The following is a 25937-nucleotide window of genomic DNA, read 5'->3' as shown; positions in this document are numbered from 1 at the left end:
TTAAATTCAATATAGGGTCTAACAAATCTGCACCCAGGGCTGTAATATAGTTTGTGTGAGTGTAGATTATTCCATAGAAGTATAGGGTCAGCAAGACTTGATGAATGATGCCAAAAAAGCCATACCTTATAGTGTTTAATCCATAATCCATCCATCCAATAGCAAAAAACAACATGGCCTATAAAAAGTGAAAGAAACTACAGGTGTTCTATTTTATTTTGATCAGTCTGTTCTCTCAGAGAATTTTCCTGCATGGTAGGAAATGCAAACTTGTATGTATTCAAGGTTTAAAAAGGCTTCTAAGGTTTGTAATTTCCACTTTGAAATGTCAGACTTGATTTGCAATAACAAAACATTTACAGATGTAGAATCTTAATTTGAGCCTGTTTGCTACAGCAGGAACAGAATCCTGCAGCAACAGGAAATGTGAATTATAATTAATGGACATTTTTGTAGGGGTTGATACAGATGTAGGATCTTAATTTGATCACCCTGTTGGAGGATCAATTTAAAATGTGTAGTGTATTTGAGATTTTAAAAGGATTCTTAAGTTTGTCATTTCCACTATGAAATTTCAGCCTTGATTTTCCCTTATGAAAAATGTAATGTAAAATCAAGGCTGAAATTTCAAAGTGAAAATTACAAACTTCAGAATCATTTTAAAATCTCAAATACACTATAGGTTTAAAATGTCTCCTCCAACAGGGTGATCAAATTAAGATCCTATATATGTATCAACCCCTGCAAAAAATGTTCACTCATTATCATCCACTTAATAATAAAAATGTCCTGCTGTGATGGAACTTGACGAATTAAGATAACACATCTGTACCAGTAGGAGATAATATTGATGCTCTATTGTGTTTTCTTCAGGCACCTTCTTCAGGCAGCTCCTGTTGTTGAGCATCTGAAAGAGTCTAACAACAGTATATAATAAACACACTAGCTCCTATACATTTCATAAAAAAGGCCTACCATTTACCCAACAAATGACTAGTATCAAATATGAAAGATGTACTGCCTTTACTCATCATGTAATAAATACAACCACCTCACTTATCAACACCAGCATCTTCATTTATTTTTCCAAAAGCATGTAAAAAAAAATTAATAAACTACTGAAAGAAAATGATCAGATAAAATACATTTGATTGTGTGCATGTGTGGGTGGGGAGGGAGGGGACACAAATCACATTATCTATAATCATGTTCTTCTACAACACAATTTAACTGGAGTAATAATTCAAAAGAAGAGAGGAGAGGAGAGTAGAGGTGAAAGACGAGTAAGAGCCAAAACGTCCTTTTGCTTGTAAGGCCACCATCCACAGGTCAAGTTATACAGAATGTTTTTGTTTTTAAATGCATACATTTACATTTTGACAACAGTGACACCTGCATTGAAAAATAAATGTTAAGTCTACATCCAATTTTGCACACAACTACATGACTCGCAGAACACACACAGTCACACAGCTCTCAGAGACCTGAGCCTCCTGGCACCAGTATGGAAGTGCACCTTCTTTCTTTTTGTCTCTATACAAAGAAAGTTTATTCACAGGATAACGCCATTGTACCTTGGCACACTCCTCACACATAACAGACGATATGGACACAGTGTTATTTGATATGATGTTCTTGGTTACAAAGCATTCTGGGTGGTCTCGAGGACCGTTACAAAATCTTAAAAACAAATAGATAACTTTACAACTTGAGGAAATGTAATGAAAAAATGAAAAGCATTCAGGAGAGAGTGGAGGATGAGCGGGTACATAAACTTCTGGCTGAGTGAAGCCACTCATATCCACCACACGGACTAAGTGGAAAACAAGCAGAAAGATTATTTTCATTCACAGGGGATAGGCTGGAACAGGGAGAAAGGTATGTGCACTCAAAAAAAATAACAAAATTGTTTTGAAAAAGCAATAATGTTAGAAATAAATGGCTAAAACCATGGCCTAAGGCTTTATTTTCTATTCTGCACAGCATGCTCTGATTAAGCAATGAAGCCCGAGGAGGTGTAGTATATGCCCAACATAGCACAAACCTCCAAGGCGCCTTATTGCTATTATAAACTGGTTCCCAATGTAATTAGATCAGTAAAAATAAATGATTTGTCATACCCGTGCTTTCAGCCAATCAGCATTCAGGGCTCGAACTACCCAGTTTATAATTCACAGTAAACTTTCCATCACAATATACATTGTGTCATTCAAGTGTTGTGGCATTGAATACTTTCCAAATGATGTAATTCAATGGCTTTAGTCTCATTCTAAAGCAAGAATGAAGAAAATAGAAATCTTGTCTATTGAGTTTGTTGGCCAAAGCAGGTGTCGCTGTAGAACAGGCCAACCTAAAAATACCTGTAGCACAACCCTTTCATCCCGAGGCCACTCCCACATCTTAAAAAGTGAATAAAAGCTATAAAGAAGAAATGACTGAGGGCAAACGTGTTCATTGACAATTGTGTGATATGTAATATCTCAAGCCTTTACTGGGTCTGGCTGAACTGACTCAAGCATTTCCTACCTCTTCTCCCACCAGGAGGCGCTACTCAGGTTCAGGGCACTAGGCCTGGGCTTTACTCACTGCGTAGGAATTCCCCTGAACATGCCCCAGGACCAACAACATTCCCTGTTAGCACCCACCCCTCATATAGTACTAGGTCCTGGAGCTCAAAATCAGAGATGAAGAAGCAGCGAGACATCCCACTCTATCTTTCTGGTTACATTAGTCAATAAAGTAGACCAGACCCAGCTGCTATCTATCACATTGGTGTCGATGGGAGATCCACCATGTTCAGCAGACTGAAACTGACAATTCCCCCCTCCCCCCAGTAAACGGCCTGAAGTGAACGCTCTTCATAAATCCACTACCTCTGCTCAGAATCACATGATGCAGTCGAGACAAGAAAGCCATGAGGTATTTATCCCCCCACCCCCCCAATTTATATTAGATATATTTTCGCAGACGTGATGTCATTGGAGAAGCACAATAATTATTTTTTTTACATTATGTGATTTCACTTGTAGCCCCGTCAGGACATCCCAGTCCTATGTGAATTTCTGCCGCATTCAGAACACAGAATTCTCAGACTTTCGAGCATTCAAGACAACAGGGAACTCAGAAAAATAAAAAAAATCCCATCCGTTTTTTTTCCCCCCAAACGGTCACCCAACTCATAATTCTGCGTCAGGAACTCTGGCCTCTTTCTAATGCCGACTTTCCCAACTGGCAGATCACAGACATGAGGATTTGACATTGTTCCCCCACCAGAGTTCACAGTTGTCTTGAAAGATCCGAAAGTCCCGCTTAGTTTTACACACCAACTTAGTACATGAACAGACAGCTCTGCATGGACAGGAAGCAGCAAGGGATATTAGCGTGACACTTGTGGTTTCCTGTTAGGCTATGCTCCCTGTCAATCTAACATTGACTTGTCTGGTTGACATGCATGTTCATATGTGCACAGTATAGTGCGATATGTTCACTAAGCACAAGCTATGTACAAACACCTATGAGATACTTGTCATTTTCAGAATAAAGACAAAAAAGCCTCTACGAGGGAGAGCAACTTATCGCACGACAGTCAAACCCAGCAAATAATAGCAAAGAGTGCATTTTAAAACCAGTAAAGTGAAATTAAGAGTCAATGAAGCAGATTAGTTTTAAAAAGTCATCCAGAACACAGGAGGGCAGTACAGACCAAAGGTAATACAGCTAAAACTAGTACAGGACAAACATGCAGAACTGAATCCTAGCAGCCATTCAGATCATAGGAGCAAAAACACATTTGAACAATAAGACAGAGTTCAACTCAATGTACCCAGAGAGAGAGAGAGAACGTGTGACAGTTTTACTGTACCGTGTTTGTTTCTCAGATAAGTGAACCCTGACAAACTCACAAATTGTCTTCCGCCGGTGCTACCGCAATGCAGAGGACTGGTCTTTAAAAATTGGTGTTAGATTTAATTGACTATATGGAACTAAAGAGGTCATAAAATAGTACAAACTAGCTAATGAACCTAGCTCAGTATGGTTGACCTGAATATGCTCTACAGCGTAGAGTGAACTCCAGCTTCTCTAACCATATGTTCACCTGAGCATACGGTCCTTGCGCCTGTTGCGTCAAAAGGGTGCAAATTTATCCGAAAAATAAACAAGAAAACAATGATAATGTAGTCCTCAAAAGGACAGCAAAAACATACCACTGGTTTGTGAATAAGCAGTTTGGTCACAATCAACCATTTCAAAAGAGCAAATGTAAAATAAAAATGATACTAAAACCAAATGAAAGGAATAAACACCCCACTAAATAAAATGTCAAGCGGCAGGGGGCGTGACTGGCCGGTCATGTGTCTGTCTTCCGTGATGTGGAGCGAGCGTACAGGAGCGTTGACCACACCCCTCATGACATGTTGGAGGTGGAGAAGAGGCAGCTTTGGGGATGAGATGGGAAATACCAGGAGGATACTGCTGACCTGCAAAACTACCCAAAATCTAAAACTAACCCTGACCTTTACCAATTCTGAAAATAAAAGTCGGTTTGCAGGTCAGGAGTGTCCGTATAGCCTTTCCCGTGGGAGAACGGTTGGGACACAGACAGGCGTGGCTACGCAGTCTTTGTTATGTTCTCGCCCTCCTTGGAGGTCCAAAGCTCCTTGTGCTGCTTGCGGCCAAAGCCCTCATCATAGTTGCCTTTGCTCTTGAAGAGCTGCTGGAAGTGCGGCTTGCAGTAGAAATCACCCGAAAGGGCAGCAAATGTGCCCAGGCTGCAGGGAGGGAGGGGCAGAATATAAACAAAAGAACAACACAGTTTGATATAGAGTGAGAGAGAGAGTCTCACCTGAGTTTGGTGTTGCAGTGTTTGCAGCAGAAACAGGCCGAGTGGAATATCAGGTTGTTAGCCACCAATCTCTCCATGGGGTAGACGGTCTTCTCACATGACGAGCACACCTCCCTCGGTGTCTTGAAGCTGAAGGACTACGCACATGAACAAAAACCACACCGTTACTATGACTTCAAACATGTGTTTCAATGGAGAAATGAGGCATCATATCAACTTGCTCAGTTGTCGATAAGCAATCTATCGAAATGAGTTGCTGTTGAGAGTATGTGAAAACATATACTGGTATATAAACTGTAGTTCCATTATGGATGACATCTGAGTAAAGTTCAGTAGGGTGAGACACACTGGGCCAGACAGACAGGTAATGGAGAAGGATAGTGATTAAAAGATAATGTCCTACTGGGTTGAAACCGGGACAAAGGAGGAGGGGGGAGTGATAATGGAGGTATATTTACTTTGGAGCGCTGGACAGGTTTATCTTCAGGGGCATTTCTGTTGTCCTGGAATAAAATGAGTAAACCTCAGTACTTTCCTATTTAGTGTTATTACAACAGAAGTCTAAGCATTCAGGATTTCCCCTGTTTCCCCAATACCATGTCCATAATATCCCTCTCATCCCAGTAGTTTCCACACTCCCGCTCTCTCCCTCCCGACAGCTCCATCTGTCAGTGTACTGTACTCCCCAGAGGGCAGGTCAGCTACCTTCTGTCTGGACATGTGAGTAGGTACACTGAACACAATCATAGGGTAGCACAACCATTTCAAATATTAACCCCAAGCATGATATTACGGACATCCTTAGGATGCTCTCGACTTGCACACAGCACAGAGGTTTAAGAAAGCAACCAACGCCAGTGTTACACTACATCACTAATCTGGAATTCTGATGTACAACTTGAGTCAATAAAAAAACGAAAAAAACATTTGTTCACAAACCTTACAACAGTTGAGTGTGAGAGCTTGGCCTTAACAGAGAGCACCATTCAGGTCTATAGAACTAAAGGCTTTATGTAATGGAGGCCTGTCTCATTTCTCTACACGTGGCTCCAAAGCCCTACTCTCTGACAAACATCCATGGACTTCCTGCTTCAACTTGTCTCTACAGAGAGACCCTGAACACTCATTCCTATCCATGACAACTGCATTACACCGTACACAAACAAGTTACTTTCAACATACACAAACTCCTAGACCCTACTGTTGGCACGGACTCCCTGTCAAAACCCACGAGGGCAGGATAGGTATCATATTGTCTGCCATATTGCTAACAGATGTTTACCTAGCAGATCATTGTGGAGTTGCTTAGAGTCGGTTTGAAACTAGGCCACAAAAGTCTGAACGTCCACAGGGCAGAAATGGGTCAAGCAATTGGTGAAAGGCGCCTAGGTCTCAGCTGTCACACCTGACTCCAAACACACCTGGTGAAGAACTATACTTCAAAACTATGTGACCGACAGGCTTCAGCAATTTCTCCACATTGACGTCCACGCCCTGAAGCTGGACTAGCAGGTCAATTAGCAGACAGACCGACACACGAGTTTAGGCAGACGCACTGAAAAGGCTGTGTACGCTTGTGTGCAGGCCAGACTGCTCTCTGGGAAAGTCCACTGCAGACATCTAAACCCTGACTGTTATGTCAGGAGATTGGTGGTAGTAGTCAGAGGGGGGGCTCCTCATTTGACAGACAACTGTGCGCCGCCACATTCTCGCTACAGCCCTTCCATGAAGCCTGTGCAGCAGAAAGGGGGACATTTAGGCTACATTCACACACATTGAAGGGGAGTGGACACAGAGCGCTGATCCACAGGGATATGGGTTGTTCACTACAAATCCAGCTCCTCATTGGGTCTGCTCAGTTAGAACGCGATGGAACGGCCAGAAAAACTCCATTAAACTGAAATAATGAGCTGTTACAAGCGGTTGAGAGCGAAACCCATCAGCCACTGATTCAATCATGTTGCACTTCACAACTGGCAGCCATTAGGGTCAAAGAAGAGCTCCCCAAAAGCCCTTACACATCATCTAGCATGTGCACAGATGATAGTTACCACAGAGACTTTGGGAATCCATTTTGTTTTCTATTAAATTGGCGTAACTGTCGCCCACTCACTACTGAACCCTGATGTGAAAATCATGTCAGATATCTTTAAACTGAATGATTGAGGAAGCTGGGGTGTTGCCTTAGTTTGTGAGAACGGAATGTCTGATGGAGGGACTGCAACTTCCTGTAGATGCAATCGCCATCCTGACCATCTTCCTCCTCACCAAGTCTCCTTCATTCTCATATTTGGGTAGGGTACAGGGTGCACTGCTTGGTTGGCTGCATGGTAAACTCACTTCCTGTTGCAACAGGAGAGCAACCATGAGTAACACTCAACAGGAGCTTCATATTTCATAAGATAAATAACTGCTTCAAAAGGCAATGGTTTCCTGTTTTAGCACAGTATGCAACGTACAGTACCTTACAGCAAAGTGAATCACCAATTCAGGCTGCAGAATTGCCATAGTCACTAAAAGATAATGAAAACAGGAATAGATACCATGGCAGGCAAGCACACAGTCAGTCCTGGAAGGTGCCATCTGTCTTCTTTTGCCTTATTTGTACATGAAGACACGCCACTGACTGCCGACCATAAAATGACGCTGTGGCAGGAAGTAGTGACGACAGACTTTAAGACTCCCTGTACAGCTAACTGCCACCCCACTGGGTTTAGAGCACAGGCTGATTACAGCAGATAAGAACTACCACAAGGAATGATCTGTGCACAGACCAAACCTCTCCTTAAATGGTGAGAAGGACAATATGAACATTTTGGTGTGCCAACCGTGCACACAACTAAAGGTGCTCAAAAACAGTAGGCTAGATGCAGGCTGCCCATTAGATTAACACATAGTAATTCAATTACAATTTGGTGTACCCATTTAGATTAGTTTGAAGTTGGAACCACTTACTAAAGTCTCCAGCCAGAGAGAAATGAGCACTTCACCGATTTTGCTAGATCAGACTCCCACCTTTAACATTAATATTCAGTCTGTTACCTGTCATTTATTCACACTAAGCGGAAGAGACACCGCATCTCTGTTTGAGTTTCAGGCAGGCTACACTTCATGTATGTGAGATTCTTCCATGCAGCCATTTGAAGAGTTAGGCCCTGCTGTGCTGCACCCACAGTCAAATCAGGTTGAGACTCTCCCTCTCTGAAGAGGAGCTCCTAATCCCATTACAATAACAAATCCCATTGCCTATTCCCCTGAAGCTCAGACCACCCCAACAATGGCAGGGGGTCTGGGGGTGACTGCACCCTGCCTCGAAGTAAGAGGAGGCCTTCACCAGGGGATGTCTGTTCAGGCCCAGGGAATCCACACTGGGGCTAGCTCTTCCATAATAAAAGTATTTAGGGAAGGGTTCTGAGCATCAAGTGCCTGCTTGCACGGGTATGTATCGTCTATGAATTCCATTTACGACTTTGAAACGATCAGCGTTAGAAAGCATAAACCAGACCTCTGTCCAATATTTGGGTATGTTTATACAGAGATAACTAGCCTAAAAATCAGCCCCTTTTAGAAAGGTTACAGCTACAGACAGGAATATTAACAGTCATGGGACATCAATGTTTCCATCTAGAGTAGAAAGGCTAAGGGACTTGGTGCTGGTAAGTTTACTTAAAACATTTCACACCAGGCTGTGTGACACACGCTGTTCTTATGGTAACGTACACATAGTGAAACTGGCCCTAGAAGTCAGTGGCCATTAATTTCATTTAGTCTCTCAGCGCATCTTATTTTTAGAACGCTGACCTGCACCCCTTGATGAGACAGAGGGATGGAAAATAAACAGTAAAAATGCACTGACTACACCAGCCTGTTAAAGGGCCACCCATTCTGAATGTTATATTCAGAATAGGTGAAAGGCGCCATGAAAAAAAATGGCAGACATTATACATTCCCCCAACCAATTGTGTTTTTTTGTTTGTTTGCTTGCTTTTTTTTTTTTACACTTATTTTGTACATAATGTTCCCACTAGTCTCTTATGACTGAAAATAACTGGACATCAGGACCACGATTACTCAGCATGGATAGGCAGAATCCTTTTTTCCTTTAACGAGTCTAACAAGCCCGACGCAAACAATATACTGCTTTCTCGGGAACAGGCCCAGATCCCCGTGACTTGCATGAAGAGGAGGCAGAGAAAGTAGCCAAAGGGCGGACTGCCTTCTGAGAATTTGTAGGCGATCGAATAAACCCCCACTTCCTTCCATTCTGCTAGCAAACATGCAATCTTTGGAGAATAAAACAGAAGAGTTACGCTGAAAATTAAACTACCAACGGGACATTAAAAACGAACATCTTAAACTTCACGGAGTAGTGGCTGAACGACGACACCAACATACAGCTGGCTGGTTATACACTGTACCAGCAGGATAGAACAGTGGCGTCTGGTAAGACAAGGGGCGGCGGACTATGTATTTTTGTAAATAACAGCTGGTGCACGATGTCTAAGGAAGTCTCGAGCTAGTGCTTGCCTGAGGTTGAGTATCTCATGATAAGCTGTAGACCACACCATCTACCTAGTAGCTGTTTACATACCACCACAGTCAGAGGCTGGCACTAAGACAGCATTGAATGAGCTGTATTCCGTCATAAGCAAACAAGAAAACGCTCACCCAGAGGCGGCGCTCCTAGTAGCCGGAGACTAATGCAGGGTAACTTAAATCCGTTTTACCAAAATTTCTATCAGCATGTTAAATGTGCAACCAGAGGGGACAAAAATTCTGGACCATGTCTACTCCACACACAGAGACGCATACAAAGCGCTCCCTCGCCCTCCATTTGGCAAATCTGACCATAATTCTATCCTCCTGATTCCTGCTTACAACCAAAAATGAAAGCACCAGTGACTAAATCAATAAAAATTTGAAAAGTGGTCAGATGAAGCAGATGCTAAGCTACAGGACTGTTTTGCTAGCACAGACTGGAATATGTTCCGGGATTCCTCCAATGGCATTGAAGAGTACACCACATCAGTCATTGGCTTCATCAATAAGTGCATCAATGACATCGTCCCCACAGTGACCGTAGGTACATACCCCAATCTGAAGCCATGGATTACAGGCAACATTCGCACTGAGCTAAACCTGCCACTTTCAAGGAGTGGGACTCTAACCCAGGAAGCTTATATGAAATCCTGCTATTCCCGACGACGAACCATCAAACAGGCAAAGCGTCAATACAGGACTACGATTGAATCGTAGTACACCGGCTCTGACGCTCGTCAGATGTGGCAGGGCTTCCAAACCATTACAAACTAAAAAGGGAAGCACAGCCGAGAGCTGCCCAGTGACACGAGCTAAACTACTTTATGCTCGCTTCGAGGCAAATGGCACTGAAACATGCATGAGAGCACCAGCTGTTCCGGAAGACTGTGCTCATGCTCTCCGCAGCTGATGTGAGTAAGACCTTTAGACAGGTCAACATTCACAAGGCCGCAGGGCCAGACAGATTACCAAGATGTGTACTGCGAGCATGTGCTGACCAACTGGCAAGTGTCTTCACTGACATTTTCAACCTTTCCCTGTCCGAGTCTGTAATACCAACATGTTTCAAGGAGACCACCATAGTCCCTGTGCCAAAGAACACTAGGTAACCTGCCTAAATGACTACCGACCAGTAGCACTCACATCTGTAGCCATGAAGTGCTTTGAAAGGCTGGGCATGGCTCACAACAACACCATTTTCCCAGAAACCCTAGACCCACTCCAATTTGCATACCGCCCCAACAGATGGCACAATCTCTATTGCACTCCACACTGCCCTTTCCCACCTGGACAAGAGGAACACCTATGTGAGAATGCTATTCATTGACTACAGCTCAGCGTCCAATACCATAGTGCCCTCAAAGCTCATCAATAAGCTAAGGATCCTGGGACTAAACACCTCCCTTTGCAACTGGATCCTGGACTTCCTGACGGGCCACCCCCAGGTAGTAAGGGTAGGTAACAACACATCCGCCACGCTGATCCACAGCACAGGGGCCGCTCAGGGGTGCGTGCTCAGTCCACTCCTGTACTCTTTATTCACTCATGACTGCATAAGCAGGCACGACTCCAACACCACCATTAAATTTGCCGATGACAACAGTGGTAGGCCTGATCACTGACAACAACGAGACTGGCTATAGGGAGAAGTCCAGAGATCTGGCCGTGTGGTACCAGGACAACAACCTCTCCCTCAACGTGATCAAGACAAAGGAGATAATTGTGGACTAGAGGAAAAGAATAACCGAGCACACTAGAGGTCGACCGATTAATCGGAATGGCCGATTAAATAGGGCCGATTTCAAGTTTTCATAACAATCTGTATTTTTGGCCACCGATTTGACGATTATTATATATATATATATATATATATATATATATATATATATATATATTTGTTTTTTTACACCTTAATTTAACTAGGCAAGTCAGATTAAGCACACATTCTTATTTACAATGACGGCCTAGAAACGGGGGTTAACTGCCTTGTTCAGGGGGGGGATTCGTTTTTGCAACCTTCAGTTACCAGTCCAACGCTCTAACCACCTGCCTTACATTGCACTCCACAAGGATTAACAGGCTGACTACCTGTTACGCGAGGGCAGCAAGAAGCAAAGGTAAGTTGCTAGCTAGCATTAGACTTAAAACAATCAATCTTAACATAATCACTAGTTAAACTAGTAATATCATCAACCATATGTAGTTATCTAACGTGTCCTGTGTTGCATATAATCGATGCGGTGCCTGTTAATTTTAATTGAATCACAGCCTGCTTCGACAAACGGGTGTTGATTTAACAAGCGCATTTGCGAAAAAAGTACTGTCGTTGCACCAATGTACCGAACCATAAACATCAATGCCTAACAGGAATATTTAGACTTAGCCACCCGTTAGATAAAATACGGAACGGTTCCGTATGTCACTGAAAGAAAAAAACGTTTTGTTTGAGATGATAGTTTACGGATTCGACCATATTAATGACCTAAGGCTCGTATTTCTGTGTTTATTATATTATAATTAAGTCTATGATTTGATAGAGCAGTCTGACTGAGCAGTGGTAGGCAGCAGCAGGCTTGTAAGCATTCATTCAAAGAGCCCTTCACTGTGCTTCAAGCATTGCGCTGTTTATGACTTCAACCAGGGTGGGTATAATTTGTGGAACGTTCCAACAGGAATCTATTCCAAAAACTTCGTAAATAACAAGGTTTCCAAAAAACAACGCATACAAAGTTGTATAGCGGCAGAATAAGATACCGGGTAGGGAGTGGTCTATTTCATTGCGTTTTTCACTCATCACGTTTATTCCGAAAAATGTCTGTCCTCACTCTGGTTGCCTATGGACAAACATTAAGAATAAGCTACGTGGTGAGTTGATGCCCATTTGGCAGCTAGTTAGCTAGGTTTGAATGCGTTGCTACTTTGTATGCGTTGTTGGTTGGCAACCTTTTACTTTAAGTTTTTTGGAACAGATTCCTGTTGGAACGTTCCACAAATTATACCCACCCCTTCAAGCCTGTCAACTCCCAAGATTAGGCTGGTGTAACCGATGTGAAATGGTTAGCTAGTTAGCCGGGTGCACGCTAATAGCGTTTCAAACGTCACTCGCTCTGAGACTTGGAGTAGTTGTTTCCCTTGCTCTGCATGGGTAACGCTGCTTCGAGGGTGGCTGTTGTCGATGTGTTCCTGGTTCGAGCCCAGGTAGCAGCGAGGAGAGGGACGGAAGCTATACTGTTACACTGGCAATACTAAAGTGCTTTTAAGAACATCCAATAGTCAAAAGGTATATGAAATACAAATCGTATAGAGAGAAATAGTCCTATAATTCCTATAATAACTACAACCTAAAACTTCTTACCTGGGAATATTGAAGACTCATGTTAAAAGGAACCACCAGCTTTCATATGTTCCCATGTTCTGAGCAAGGCACTTAAACGTTAGCTTTCTTACATGGCACATATTGCACTTTTACTTTCTTCTCCAACACCTTGTTTTTGCATTATTTCAACCAAATTGAACATGTTTCATTATTTAGTTAAGGCTAAATTCATTTTATTGATGTATTATATTAAGTTAAAATAAGTGTTCATTTAGTATTGTTGTAATTGTCATTATTACCAAAAAATTAATCGGCCGATTAAATCAGTATTGGCTTTTTTTCGGTCCTCCAATAATCGGTATCAGCGTTGAAAAATCATAATCGGTCGACCTCTAGAGCACACCCACCGTTCTCATCGATGGGACTGTAGTGGAGCAGGTCGAGAGCTTCAAGTTCCTTCGTGTCCATATCACCAACCAACTAACATGGTCCAAGCACATCAAGACAGTCGTGAAGAGGGCACGACAAAACCTACTCCCCCTCAGAAGACTGAAAATATTTGGCACGGGTCCTCAAAAGGTTCTACAGCTCCACCATCGAGAGCGTCCTGACTGGTTGCATCACTGCCTGGTATGGCAACTGCTCGGCCTATGACCGCAAGGCACTACAGAGGGTAGTGTGTACGGCCCAGTATATCACCGGGGCCAAGCTTCCTGCCATCCAGAACCTCTATACCAGGCGGTGTCAGAGGAAGGCCCTAAAAATGGTCAAAGAGTCCAGCCACAATAGTCATAGACTGTTCTCTCTGCTACCGCACAGCAAGCAGTACCGGAGCACCAGGTCTAGGTCCAAGAGGCTTCTAAACAGCTTCTACCCCTAAGCCATTAGACTCGAACGCCTAATAAAATGGCTACCCAGACTACTTGCATTGCCCCCCCTCTTTTACACCGCTGCTACTCTCTGTTGTTATTTTCTATGCATAGTCACTTTAATAGCTCTACCTACATGTACATATTATCTCAACTAACCGGTACCCCCCCCCCCTGTATATTGTCTCGCTATTGTTATTTTACTGCTGCTCTTTAATTACTTGTTACTATTATTTGTTATCTGTACATTTTTTTTTTTTTTTTAACAGCACTGTTGGTTAGGGGCTTGTAAGTAAGCATTTCACTCTAAGGTCTACACCTGTTGTATTCGGCGCATGTGACAAATACAATTTGATATTTGTGACCCGAGTGATGTTCTATCGATTCCCTGGATCATTTCATGTTTTCATATGCATCAGAGTTGATGGCGTTCAAGCAGGCAGAAATCCATCTGGTATGACGTAGCAGTGATAAAGTCTCACTACACTGGAAGTTAATAGGAATATGACTTTTAGATTTCGAAAACATCTATCATACATGTCAGATTTCAAAATTCAGGAGGACGTCTTCTCTCAAATGAGCCAGTCGTGCCAATTCATTTTTTTTTACTGGAGCCCAAAAGACTCCCAGTCACTCCTTGAAGGAGAGCGCTCCTTGTCCCAGAATCGGACGCGTGGCCCACTGACGTAGCATGGACAACTTTTGCACTGTACATCTGCCGTTGTGAATGTCAGTCTCCACTCTGAGGCACATCGATCTGCAGGTGGAACATGGTGAGATTGTAGACTCCTAAATTGATAGTGGAGTATGTTAAGGCGATTTCACAGCTACTAGCTAGAGATGGATGGTACTGGGGTGAGAAGGGAAAATCAGTGGACGTTTCTGGTCACAGGTGGATCTGTAACAAGGCCACCATGTCCAATGAACAAGCCTCAGCTAACAAATAAGTGAGGCAGTATCGAGGCTGTAAAACCACTAAATTAGCAAGTTTCTTTCCAACCTCTGTCAGTTGACAAGTCTTTCTTCACTTTCACACGTCAGGGGAGGCCATTTCCTGTGAGGCTGCGGTGAGAGATGTTGTCCTTATATGACTAGTGACAGAGAGCCTCAATGCCATAATCACGGATGCGAAACCTGTCTAGGGAGGCAACAGCTGAGACTGAAAAACAGGGGTCAGGATTGTCTAAGGAAAATTTCGGAATAACATCTACTCTCAGCTTTCACACATTCCCACTGGCATAACCGAACATTTTACGGAGATCCCATCTCAAAAAGGTGAACGAGAAATGTTTAATCTGAGATTTGAACCCACAACCTTTGGCTCGAGGTCAGCCTTTAACAATATTGCTCTCTATTGACTTTAGCATGTAGGGACCCAGCGAGAAGCCGCTGATCATGCATTTAATGAAGTCACTCAAAAAACAGCCCTCAGCGTCAAACCTCAGAACTGATACGACGTATCGCACAGAGAAGAGAAGGTTGCGCAACCAAAGCCTGTGGAGGGACAGGAATTCATGGAAGACAGGTCCCATCGCGTTGACCAAAACACATGCAAATCTGAAGTCTACCATTCCATTGGAACTTCATAAAACATGGGAGATTTTACAACTACAGCGCAAGATACCTTCTGCCCCCTTTGCCTGTTGTGTCAGGCTGTGTGACAGCAGAGGCAGGAGACAAAAGCATGAACTTTTAAGCCTACGCATCCCAAGATATGAGAAGTGGGTGGTGTGATGCAGTAGGCATTCTTCAGTAAACCAGGATGCCCACAGTATATACTGCACATGTAGACACTTTGCTGCTGTCATTCTCACGTGAGGCGAGGTTGCTGTGGAAAATGTTGAATTTTTTACTGGGCAGTGTGCACAGTTCGTCCTTGGGTCCTCCCAATGTGATTGCAATTGCTTGGTACTAGGTTGTAAGAACAGCCATTTGGAAGGTTATTTAACCGATGGAAACATTTAAACGTCTTGTTGAGTTTGCATCTAAAAAAAATTATAATAATATTCACAACAAGCAACGATACAATAGAGCAGGTGTAAACAATGAACCGTTAGTGCCATTTAGGAAGTTTGTTTTCAAGAGGCTTCCATGTCACAATAATAAAGACAGGAGCGGAAAAGTTTGGGGCAGAAACGGCTGGGATAAATCCCATAATGCTGTGTGAATGAAGTCTTACATCCCTCCAGGGCATTAAAAACAATGATTATTGGATTATTTCTGACATGTTTCTTTCCCCGACTAAGGTTCATTGCTAGTTAACTATATTTGGGACTTCTACCCAAGTGTGCTACATAATGACTGAATCAAATTAAATGTTTCAAAAAAACATTAATTTTTAAAAAGCAATCTACAAGGGAATGGCATTTGTCATTATGCCATGTCTTAGTTTATCTTAGGTCAGGCTATTGTATTGTTCATTGATACCCTGACTTAAAGACTGAGGTATCAAAAACTATGAATAATTTAACTGCACCATTAGGCTAGCTAAAATGGCCATAACCAACTGGGCAGCTATGACTACCTACCTTTCCTCATTCATAGTCTACCTCCCACTCACACCCTCCATTGATCTGCACCTAAAACATACAGCACCTGACCGTTCTCTTTTTGCACTCCCTGTCCAATGACTAGTAAAGTACTGTCATCTACACCATCCCAACAGACCATCTCTGTGACCGTCTGTAAAAAAATTTATCTGACACCATGAGGACCCGCCAGCTATGGAGGAAAGCTCAATGAAGTGCATATGGAGCTGTTCACTCAAAAACAAGTGTAAACATTTCCCATAGTTGTATAAAGGAAACATGTGCACTATATGGTTACTTCAATTAGACCTGCAAGTAGTGTAATGAACACATTTTACATTGTGACTAAAGCCTCGCCTCAGCTCAGACAGACAGACGAGTCATTGGGCAATGGTGCATATGGCTGTACAATGGAAATGTTTCAAGGAAACTGTAGGTGCAATTCTCAATGCAGCCTAGGTGTCAATACAAGCAGACAGTCTTGGCGCGTTCAACGTAGACCAGCTTCTCTCCGCGCAGAAATCAATCACTCAGAACAAACGTCGTCTCGCCACAGAAGCTTGCCCCACAAATCCGCCAGCATTGACGTAAATCTGTCTTCAAACCATGTGTCAATTCTCGGCCAAAATTACAGACAGCACATCTACATATCCCCAGTCTGTACCCACAAAGTGGCGGTAAACGAAAGTGATCATATGCCAAGGCAGTAATTATAGAGATCGGCGTCTTGATTTGATAGAGAGCTGGTCTGGCAAGACCGCAGATAGCACAGTAAATGTGTTCTCCAAGGTCTCAACTTGGTGAACATTATGCGGGAATGGAAGAAAACACCATTTGAAACAGGTACTTTACCCACTCTGCTAGTGCTGGGCCATGCTGCTACTGTCATGAGCTCGCAGGGAGCCAGATAATTCCCAGGGGTGTTACAATAAATCAATATATGATATAATTGATGCATTTCTAGGCTAATACCGTTCACCATGACACAGTGTTGGCTTGCAATGATGCGGTCGGCTCATTGCCTTCCAGTTCTAACAACCGCCATGCGCCTACCACACCAGAATCCCTTCCACAGCCCTTTATGTAACAGGGGAGAGACGCCAGGTTCTGTGCACCAAATAATGGCTGGCATGATTAGGTAATAACAGTACGTAGACATTAAGATTGTCATCAGCCAGCCAGCGCTTCTGAAGCCAAACTGGGTGATGCATATGATTGGCAGGCGTTAACTTCATAAATGGTCAAAATAAAAACATTTATACTATGCACAGCCACAATCTGTTGAGAAAACCAACAAAGGCGATCGACATTGCACATTTCCTTCTGATTCTACATCAGAATGATCAAACTAAAGTTAAACAAGTGCACTTTATCCTAAAAAATGACAGACAATATGACTATTTAAAGCTTCACTTGAGGCAAAACATAAAACAAAGCCTCAACCAGTGAGAATAGTGTTCCGCTATTGCGCTAGCTCGCAAGCTAACGTAACCAGTAAATATGTATCGTTTGAGATAAGCTCATTTTGAGTGAAATGCTGGGAAGCTGCACAATGCCGTAGATAATGCCGGATTGATTATTAATTAGCGTGCAACAAAAAAATGATCAGAGATGGCAAGTTGGCACAGTGCAATAAAATAGCGTTACATTGCACGTTTTTGCCCTATTTAAAAACAGAACAGCAGGGTAAACATGAGCCATTCCGCAAAAAAACGGAATGGATGGCTAGCAACCTTGGTAGCTAGCGAGTTAGCATCGAGTGGACATCACCGCATCACAAAAAGAGAGGGAGGGGGAAGAGAGGGTATGCTGTCGCTAGCTAGCCATCTCTGTACAAGAAACGCGAGCAATGGTCGAGAAGCACTTACCATCTGTGTACTTTTGTCAACGTTTAAATAGAATGACAATTTGGTGCTCAATAGGCTGTGATCGATTGCTTTCTCATTCGTTTCCCCGATTTCTGTTGTCAGGATTCTTCCTACAGACCCGGCGAGTTACCTCAGCTTGGCTCCCCAGCTCTTGTTTTTCAAGAGTCGTTTTTTTTTTTTGTTCTTTATATTAGCAGGATGTTGCACGCTATTGGTTCCAGTCACCCCCCGGGTCTCTCCCCTCCACCCGGCTCTCTCCCCTTCACCCCACCCCGCTCTCTTACCCCACCTCCCTCCACTGAAACGGTAAAAAGGGATTCAAAAAAAGATTAACAGTGTAAATCAGTCCTAGGTTTAAAATTTAAAAAAGAAACTAACACAGATGAATATGCCTACATCACAACTAATTGTCATCCCTTTTGCTGACAGGGAAGAAAAAAAAGCACCCTTCGGCTCTTTAAAAAAATTATTAACAAATCAATACAAGATGTACATGGGGGAAACACCTTTCGACTCTCATCTACACATAGTCTGACTGCACTGCCACTAATGTTTTGTGTGCTGCAGATGACAAAGAACCCAAAGTGCACTGTACATGTAACAAGTCTCAGCACATTTCTGTCCAAAGTCCAGTGACTGTTGAGGTTTATGTCTGGGTAGGTAGGTATGAACCACTCTTTGGCCTGTGGCCCAGCATAGAACAAGTTCCACATTTAAGAGGCTGAGAAATCCTGCCGAATTCAAATAATTTGTAACAGCTCGAAGAATAGCACCCTCAACCATTAATTCCTGCTCAGTTTAACTAACATTCACAGCACACGTCTGTTATGCCCAGTCTTGCCAACAGTTGGCTTTGTGATGGGAACCTGTGTTTAAATATGACATACATGCAAAAGTTGAGCATGATAATAGTAGCGCTTAATATACCATGAAAGCAATTGGTTGTGTATGATAATAAAAAAAAAAGACTAAAGAGTTAAGTGTGAAATGGCTGTGTCGTTTGCTGCTGATGTCTTCATTAACTGTTAGGTCCATGTAAGTGCATTTTGTGTGGAGTCAAGGGTGACCCAGAGTCCAGTTATTGAAAACAGATGTTGAGAGGCCTTCATCACACTAGAAGTAGAAGGGTGTGTGGGTCTAAGTGGGGGATGGTGTATAGGCTATTCTGTACTGAGAGAAAAGGGTTGGGGTAGTTACTCTTGAGACTGGAAAACACCTACCATCTAGTGGGGGGTTATTGTGATTGCATTATGGTTGTTGTTGGTGGTGTGGGATCATTTACCACATTACTTTCAGTATCAGACATACTGTACGCTTTAACTAACTGTTTTTTAGGAGACTCAAGTCTGAAGACCCTGCAGGTCTATGGCAATGCCTGCAATAGTATTGCATGTAACACATAAGGTCTTTGTAAACAAACACATGAATGTCACTTAGTAAATGCAGAAACAGCCCGTATCCACCACCTTTTCCTGTCATCCATCCAGCTAGTTTTTCACCCTGTATTTGAATACTGAGTACTGACATTAGTGCACCATTGACTATGAATCCTGCTAACCTTCAGAAAGCACGGCAGTGGGGTGTTTAGTTACTTCCGTGAGGAGTCTGTCACCAAGGGTTTTGCTGGAGCCATTCAGTGCCGTGAATGACTCACTACATACAGTGAGGGAAAAAAGTATTTGATCCCCTGCTGATTTTGCACGATTGCCCACTGACAAAGAAATGATCAGTCTATAATTTTAATGGTAGGTTTATTTGAACAGTGAGAGACAGAATAACAACTACAAAAAATCCAGAAAAACGCATGTCAAAAATGTTATGAAATGATTTGCATTTTAATGAGGGAAATAAGTATTTGACCCCTCTGCAAAACATGACTTAGTACTTGGTGGCAAAACCCTTGTTGGCAATCACAGAGGTCAGACGTTTCTTGTAGTTGGCCACCAGGTTTGCACACATCTCAGGAGGGATTTTGTCCCACTCCTCTTTGCAAATCTTCTCCAAGTCATTAAGGTTTCGAGGCTGACGTTTGGCAACTCGAACCTTCAGCTCCATCCACAGATTTTCTATGGGATTAAGGTCTGGAGACTGGCAAGGCCCCTCCAGGACCTTAATGTGCTTCTTCTTGAGCTACTCCTTTGTTGCCTTGGCCGTGTGTTTTGGGTCATTGTCATGCTGGAATACCAATCCATGACCCATTTTCAATGCCCTGGCTGAGGGAAGGGGGTTCTCACCCACGATTTGAAGGTACAAGGCCCCGTCCATCGTCCCTTTGATGCGGTGAAGTTGTCCTGTCCCCTTAGCAGAAAACCATCCCCAAAGCATAATGTTTCCACCTCCATGTTTGACGGTGGGGATGGTGTTCTTGGGGTCATAGGCAGCATTCCTCCTCCTCCAAACACGGTGAGTTGAGTTGATGCCAAAGAGCTCCATTTTGTTCTCATCTGACCACAACACTTTCACCCAGTTGTCCTCTGAATCATTCAGATGTTCATTGGCAAACTTCAGACGGGCATGTATATGTGCTTTCCTGAGCAGGGGGACCTTGCGGGCGCTGCAGGATTTCAGTCCTTCACGACGTAGTGTGTTACCAATTGTTTTCTTGGTGACTATGGTCCCAGCTGCCTTGAGATCATTGACAAGATCCTCCCGTGTAGTTCTGGGCTGATTCCTCACCGTTCTCATGATCATTGCAACTCCACGAGGTGAGATCTTGCATGAAGCCCCAGGCTGAGGGAGATTGACAGTTCTTTTGTGTTTCTTCCATTTGCGAATAATCGCACCAACTGTTGTCACCTTCTCACCAAGCTGCTTGGCGATGGTCTTGTAGCCCATTCCAGCCTTGTGTAGGTCTACAATCTTGTCCCTGACATCCTTGGAGAGCTCTTTGGTCTTGGCCATGGTGGAGAGTTTGGAATCTGATTGACTGATTGCTTCTGTGGACAGGTGTCTTTTATACAGGTAACAAGCTAAGATTAGGAGCACTTCCTTTAAGAGTGTGCTCCTAATCTCAGCTCGTTACCTGTATAAAAGACACCTGGGAGCCAGAAATCTTTCTGATTGAGAGGGGGTCAAATACTTATTTCCCTCATTAAAATGCAAATCAATTTATAACATTTTTGACATGCGTTTTTCTGGATTTTTTGTTGTTGTTATTCTGTCTCTTACTGTTCAAATAAACCTACCATTAAAATTATAGACTGATCATTTCTTTGTCAGTGGGCAAACGTACAAAATCAGCAGGGGATCAAATACTTTTTCCCTCACTGTAATCTGGTAGAATTTGCAGTCAGAAGAGCCATGGCTCTTACCTCTGTCTCCCTGCACCACACTGATGAGTCCACCAGAATATCTTTGGCCAACCTCTCAATCTCACGGAGCTGAACAAAAGAACTGAAAGGACAAGAGTGACGTTTAGGTTCATAGGATGGGGTTGTCTTTTCTAAATGCAAAATAAAAGGATGGGTGGGAGGTAACGCCATGGGTAGCTCTGCAAAGCTTATCGACATGGACACTAAATTAAATCCACTTGAACAAAAAGGGTTTAGATGTTACAATGCTATTCGATTAGCAAACGAGTAAAGTGCAAAAGTATGCACAGCAATAGGTTAAATCAGGGGTTCTCAAACTTTTTGGGGCCGTGGACCCCTAATATTAGCAAATTCATCAGGGATCCCCCACAATCTGAACACAACTCTAGTGAGATAACAATAGCATACAAGGAGGTTTACTATGACTTCGGGCAGTGAATGGCCAGACAACGCAAGTCTCAGGCCCATGGAAGGAAGATTTGAAAGGCCCATCTCTTGGCATCGGAGAGAACATTTAGCAGTTTAAGCTAATTTCCTGAAGTTCTACAGATTGTCATGTGGCAAAGAGATTTTGTTGTTGTTGCAGTTTTAAAACTAATATCCTGCAAGAGAGAGAACTTAGCAGTTTTAAAGCTAAAATTACAGTGCATTCATGTAAAAAAAAATGGGAGAAGGGGGAATACAAGTATTGAGTTGAAAAATGTACCTTTGGTGGAGAACTGTGGATTACCAATATTCCTGTGAGCCTCCCAGGCCCATGTTGCCCAGGGTTAAGTTAAAGTTAAGTTAAATTAATAATATTACATTGTATTACACCCTCAATTTATTCCGTGGATCCCTTGGCCAAAATTAGTTTAATCGGTTAGTAATATTCATAAAAAAATAAAGTACATTTTTGATATACACTGAACAAAAATAAACTCAACATGCAACAATTTCAAAGATTTCACTGAGTTACAGTTCATATAAGGATATCAGTTAATAGAAAATCATTAATTAGGCCCTAATCTATGGATTTCACATAATGGAAATCCATAGATTGTCCGTAGTTTATGCCTGCCCATACCATAACCACACCACCACTATGGGGCACTCTGTTCACAACGCTGACGTCAGCAAACCGCTCGCCCATACAACGCCAAATACACTGTCTAGCATCTGCCCGATACAGTTGAAACCGTGATTCTTCCTTGAAGAGCACACTTCTTCTTTGACGAAAGATCATGATCATTAGACTCCTCTTTAAATCTGCGTATTTCTCCAAAGCTCAGTTGTCCTGAGTCTGCACAACACTGCCAGGACCTATGATCAAGAGAGACACTCAAGTTTTTTAATACTATATCTCTTGACACATTGATGAAAATAGTCTTGGCCTCTAAACCTTCAAGCTGCATACTGGACCCTATTCCAACTAAACTACTGAAAGAGCTGCTTCCTGTGCTTGGCCCTCCTATGTTGAATATAATAAACGGCTCCCTATCCACCAGATGTGTACCAAACTCACTAAAAGTGGCCATAATAAAGCCTCTCTTGAAAAAGCCAAACCTTGACCCAGAAAATATTAAAAACTATTGGCCTTATAGAATCTCCCATTCCTCTCAAAAATGTTAGAAAAAGCTGTTGCGCAGCAACTCACTGCCTTCCTGAAGACAAACAATGTATATGAAACACATCAGTCTGGTTTTAGACCCCAATCATTGCACTAAGACTGCACTCGTGAAGGTGGTAAATTACCTTTTAATGGCGTCAGACAAAGGCTCTACATCTGTCCTCGTGCTCCTAGACCTTAGTGCTGCTTTTGATATCGTCGATCACCACATTCTTTTGGAGACATTGGAAACTCAAATTGGTCTACACGGACAAGTTCTGGCCTGGTTTAGATCTTATCTGTCGATGGTGGGTCTTCTGACAAATCAACTGTACATTTCGGTGTTCCTCAAGGTTCCGTTTTAGGTCCACTATTATTTTACCTCTTGGTGATGTCATTTGGAAACAATGTTAACTTTCACTGCTTTGCAGACGACTCGGCTGTACATATCGATGAAACATGGTGAAGCCCAAAACTTACCCACCCTGGAAGCCTGTGTTTCAGACATAAGGATGTGGACGGCGACAAAAGTTTTACTTTTAAACTCGGACAAAACAGAGATGCTAGTTCTCGGTCCCAAGAAACAAAGAGATCTTCTGTTGGATCTGACAATTAATCTTGATGGTTGTGCAGTCATCTCAAATAAAAATGTGAAGGACCTCGGCGTTACTCTGGACCCTAATCTCTCTTTTGATGAACATATCAAGAATATTTCAAGGACAGCTTTTTTCCATCTTCGATACATAGCAAAAATCCGAAACTTTGTCCAAAAATTATGCAGAAAAATTAATCCATGCTTTTGTCACATCTAGATTAGACTACTGCAATGCTCTACTTTCTGGCTACCCGGATAAAGCACTAAATAAACTTCAGTTAGTGCTAAACACGGCTGCTAGAATCTTGACTAGAACCAAAAAATGTGATCATATTGCTCCAGTGCTAGCCTCTCTACACTGGCTTTATTGAAGACTCATCTCTTCAGTAGGTCCTATGGTTGAGTGTAGTCTGGCCCAGGGGTGTGAAGGTGAACGGAAAGGCACTGGAGCGACGAACCGCCCTTGCTGTCTCTGCGTGGCCGGTTCCCCTCTCTCCACTGGGATTCTCTGCCTCTAACCCTATTACGGCGGCTGCATCACTGGCTTACTGGTGCTCTTCCATGCATCACTTGAGTGGGTTGAGTCATTGACGTGATCTTCCTGTCCGGGTTGGCGCCCCCCTCGGGTTCGTGCAGTGGGGAAGATCTTTGTGGGCTATACTTGGCGTTGTCTCAGGATGGTAAGTTGGTGGTTGAAGATATCCCTCTAGTGGTGTGGGGGCTTTGCTTTGACAAAGTGGGTGGGGATATATCCTGCCTGTTTGGCCCTGTCCAGGGGTATCGTCGGACAGGGCCAAGGTGTCTCCCAACCCCAACTGTCTCAGCCTCCAGTATTTATGCTGCAATAGTTTGTGTCGGGGGGCTAAGGTCAGTCTGTTATATCTGGAGTATTTCTAATGTCTCATCCGGTGTCCTATGTGAATTTAAGTATTTTCTCTCTCTCTCTCTCTCTCTCTCTCTCTCTCTCTCTCTCTCTCTCTCTCTCTCTCTCTCTCTCTCTCTCTCTCTCTCTCTCTCTCTCTCTCTCTCTCTCTCTCTCTCTCTCTCTCTCTCTCTCTCTCTCTCTCTCTCTCTCTCCGTTTGAGAGAATTTGGCAATATGTCCAACCGGCCTTACAACCGCAGACCACGTGTATGACATTATGTGGGTGAGCAGTTTGCTGATGTCAACGTTGTGAACAGAGTACCCCATGGCGGCGGTGCGGTTGTGGTTTGGGCAGACATAACGAACACAATTGCATTTTATTGATGGCAATTTGAATGACAAACTCGAGGCCCATTGTTGTGCCATTCATCCGCCGCCATCACGTCATGTTTCAGCATGATAATACACGGCCCCATGTCGCAAGGATCTGTACACAATTCCTGGAAGCTTAAAATGTCCCAGTTCTTCCACAGCCTGCATACTCACCAGACATGTTGCCCATTGAGCATGTTTGGGATGCTCTGGATCAACCTGTATACTTTGGACGCTATCAATACACAGCAGTCACTGCAAAGATACAGGTGTCCTTCCCAATCAGTTGCCTGAGAGGAAGGAAACAGCTCAGAGATTTCACCATGAGGCCAACGGTGACTATACAACAGTTACAGAGTATAATGGGTGTGATAGAAGAAACCATAGATGGATCAACAACATTGTAGTTTCTCCACAATACTAACCTTAATTGACAATGAAGAGAAGGAAGCCTGTAGAGAATAAAACAATATTCCAAAACATGCATCCTGTTTGCAACAAGGCACTAAAGTAATACAGAAAAAAAGTGGCAAACTAATTAACTTTGTCATGAATAGAAAGCGTTATGTTTGAGGAAAATCCAATACTATACCAAGTACCACTCCACATGTTCAAGCATAGTGGTGGCTGCATCATCTTATGGGTATGCTTGTCATTGTGAGGATCGGACCCTTTTTTTACATTTTCACCTAAAATGACATACCCAAATCTAACTGCCTGTAGGTCTGGACCTGAAGCAAGGATATGCATATTCTTGATACCATTTCAAAGGAAACACTTTGAAGTTTGTGGAAATGTTAAATTAATGTAGGCGAATATAACACATTAGATCTGGTAAAAGATAATACAAAAAAATAAACATGCATTTAATTTTCTTTTTTTAACCATCATCTTTGAAATGCAAGAGAAAAACCATAATGTATTATTCCAGCCCAGGCATAATTTAGATTTTGGACACTAGATGGCAGCAGTATATGTGCAAAGTTTTAGACTGATCCAATGAACTATTGTATTTCTGTTCAAAATGTTGTATTAAGACTGCCCAAATGTGCCTAATTGTTTTTTTAATACATTTTCAAGTTCATAACTGTGCACTCTCCTCAAACAATAGTATGGTATTATTTCACTGTAATAGCTACAGTAAATTGGACAGTGTAGTTAGATTAACAATAATTCTGCCAATATCAGATATGTCTACGCCCTGGGAAATTCTCTTGTTACTAACAACCTCATGCTAATCACAT

At 42.7% G+C, this 25937-nt stretch overlaps 1 protein-coding gene across 2 annotated transcripts; it reads right to left on the bottom strand.

The window, feature by feature from the left end:
* Positions 1-1056: 1056 nt before the first annotated feature.
* On the bottom strand, positions 1057-18499 carry LOC106606870 (LIM domain-containing protein 2). 2 transcript variants are annotated; one of them, XM_045720133.2, is made up of 4 exons: positions 17964-18496; positions 5302-5346; positions 4844-4980; positions 1057-4769 (listed from the first exon to the last, which is right to left on the bottom strand). In XM_045720133.2, the coding sequence occupies exons 1-4, from the start codon at positions 17964-17966 to the stop codon at positions 4610-4612; spliced, it is 345 nt and encodes a 114-aa protein (XP_045576089.1). In that variant the 5' UTR covers positions 17967-18496; the 3' UTR covers positions 1057-4609. The 2 variants fall into 2 exon arrangements, with proteins under 2 accessions (XP_045576089.1, XP_045576090.1); XM_045720134.2 differs by lacking the exon at positions 5302-5346 and having other exon boundaries at positions 17964-18499.
* Between the last annotated feature and the right edge of the window lie 7438 nt (positions 18500-25937).

This window comes from Salmo salar, chromosome 06 (genome assembly GCF_965601325.2).
Source record: "Salmo salar chromosome 06, fSalSal1, whole genome shotgun sequence".
NCBI lineage: Eukaryota > Metazoa > Chordata > Actinopteri > Salmoniformes > Salmonidae > Salmo > Salmo salar.
Note: the sequence above shows the minus strand (reverse complement) of the source record. Positions and strands in the feature narration are given on the sequence as shown.

What these genes read in the sequence shown, in the direction of transcription:
- LOC106606870 (XM_045720133.2), bottom strand. An exon ending in AACCTGTCCAGCGCTCCAAA is followed by an intron (nt 4,981 to 5,301) that starts GTAAATATACCT and finishes TCATGTGCGTAG; the next exon opens with TCCTTCAGCTTCAAGACACC. An exon ending in CACTGCAACACCAAACTCAG is followed by an intron (nt 4,770 to 4,843) that starts GTGAGACTCTCT and finishes CCCTCCCTGCAG; the next exon opens with CCTGGGCACATTTGCTGCCC.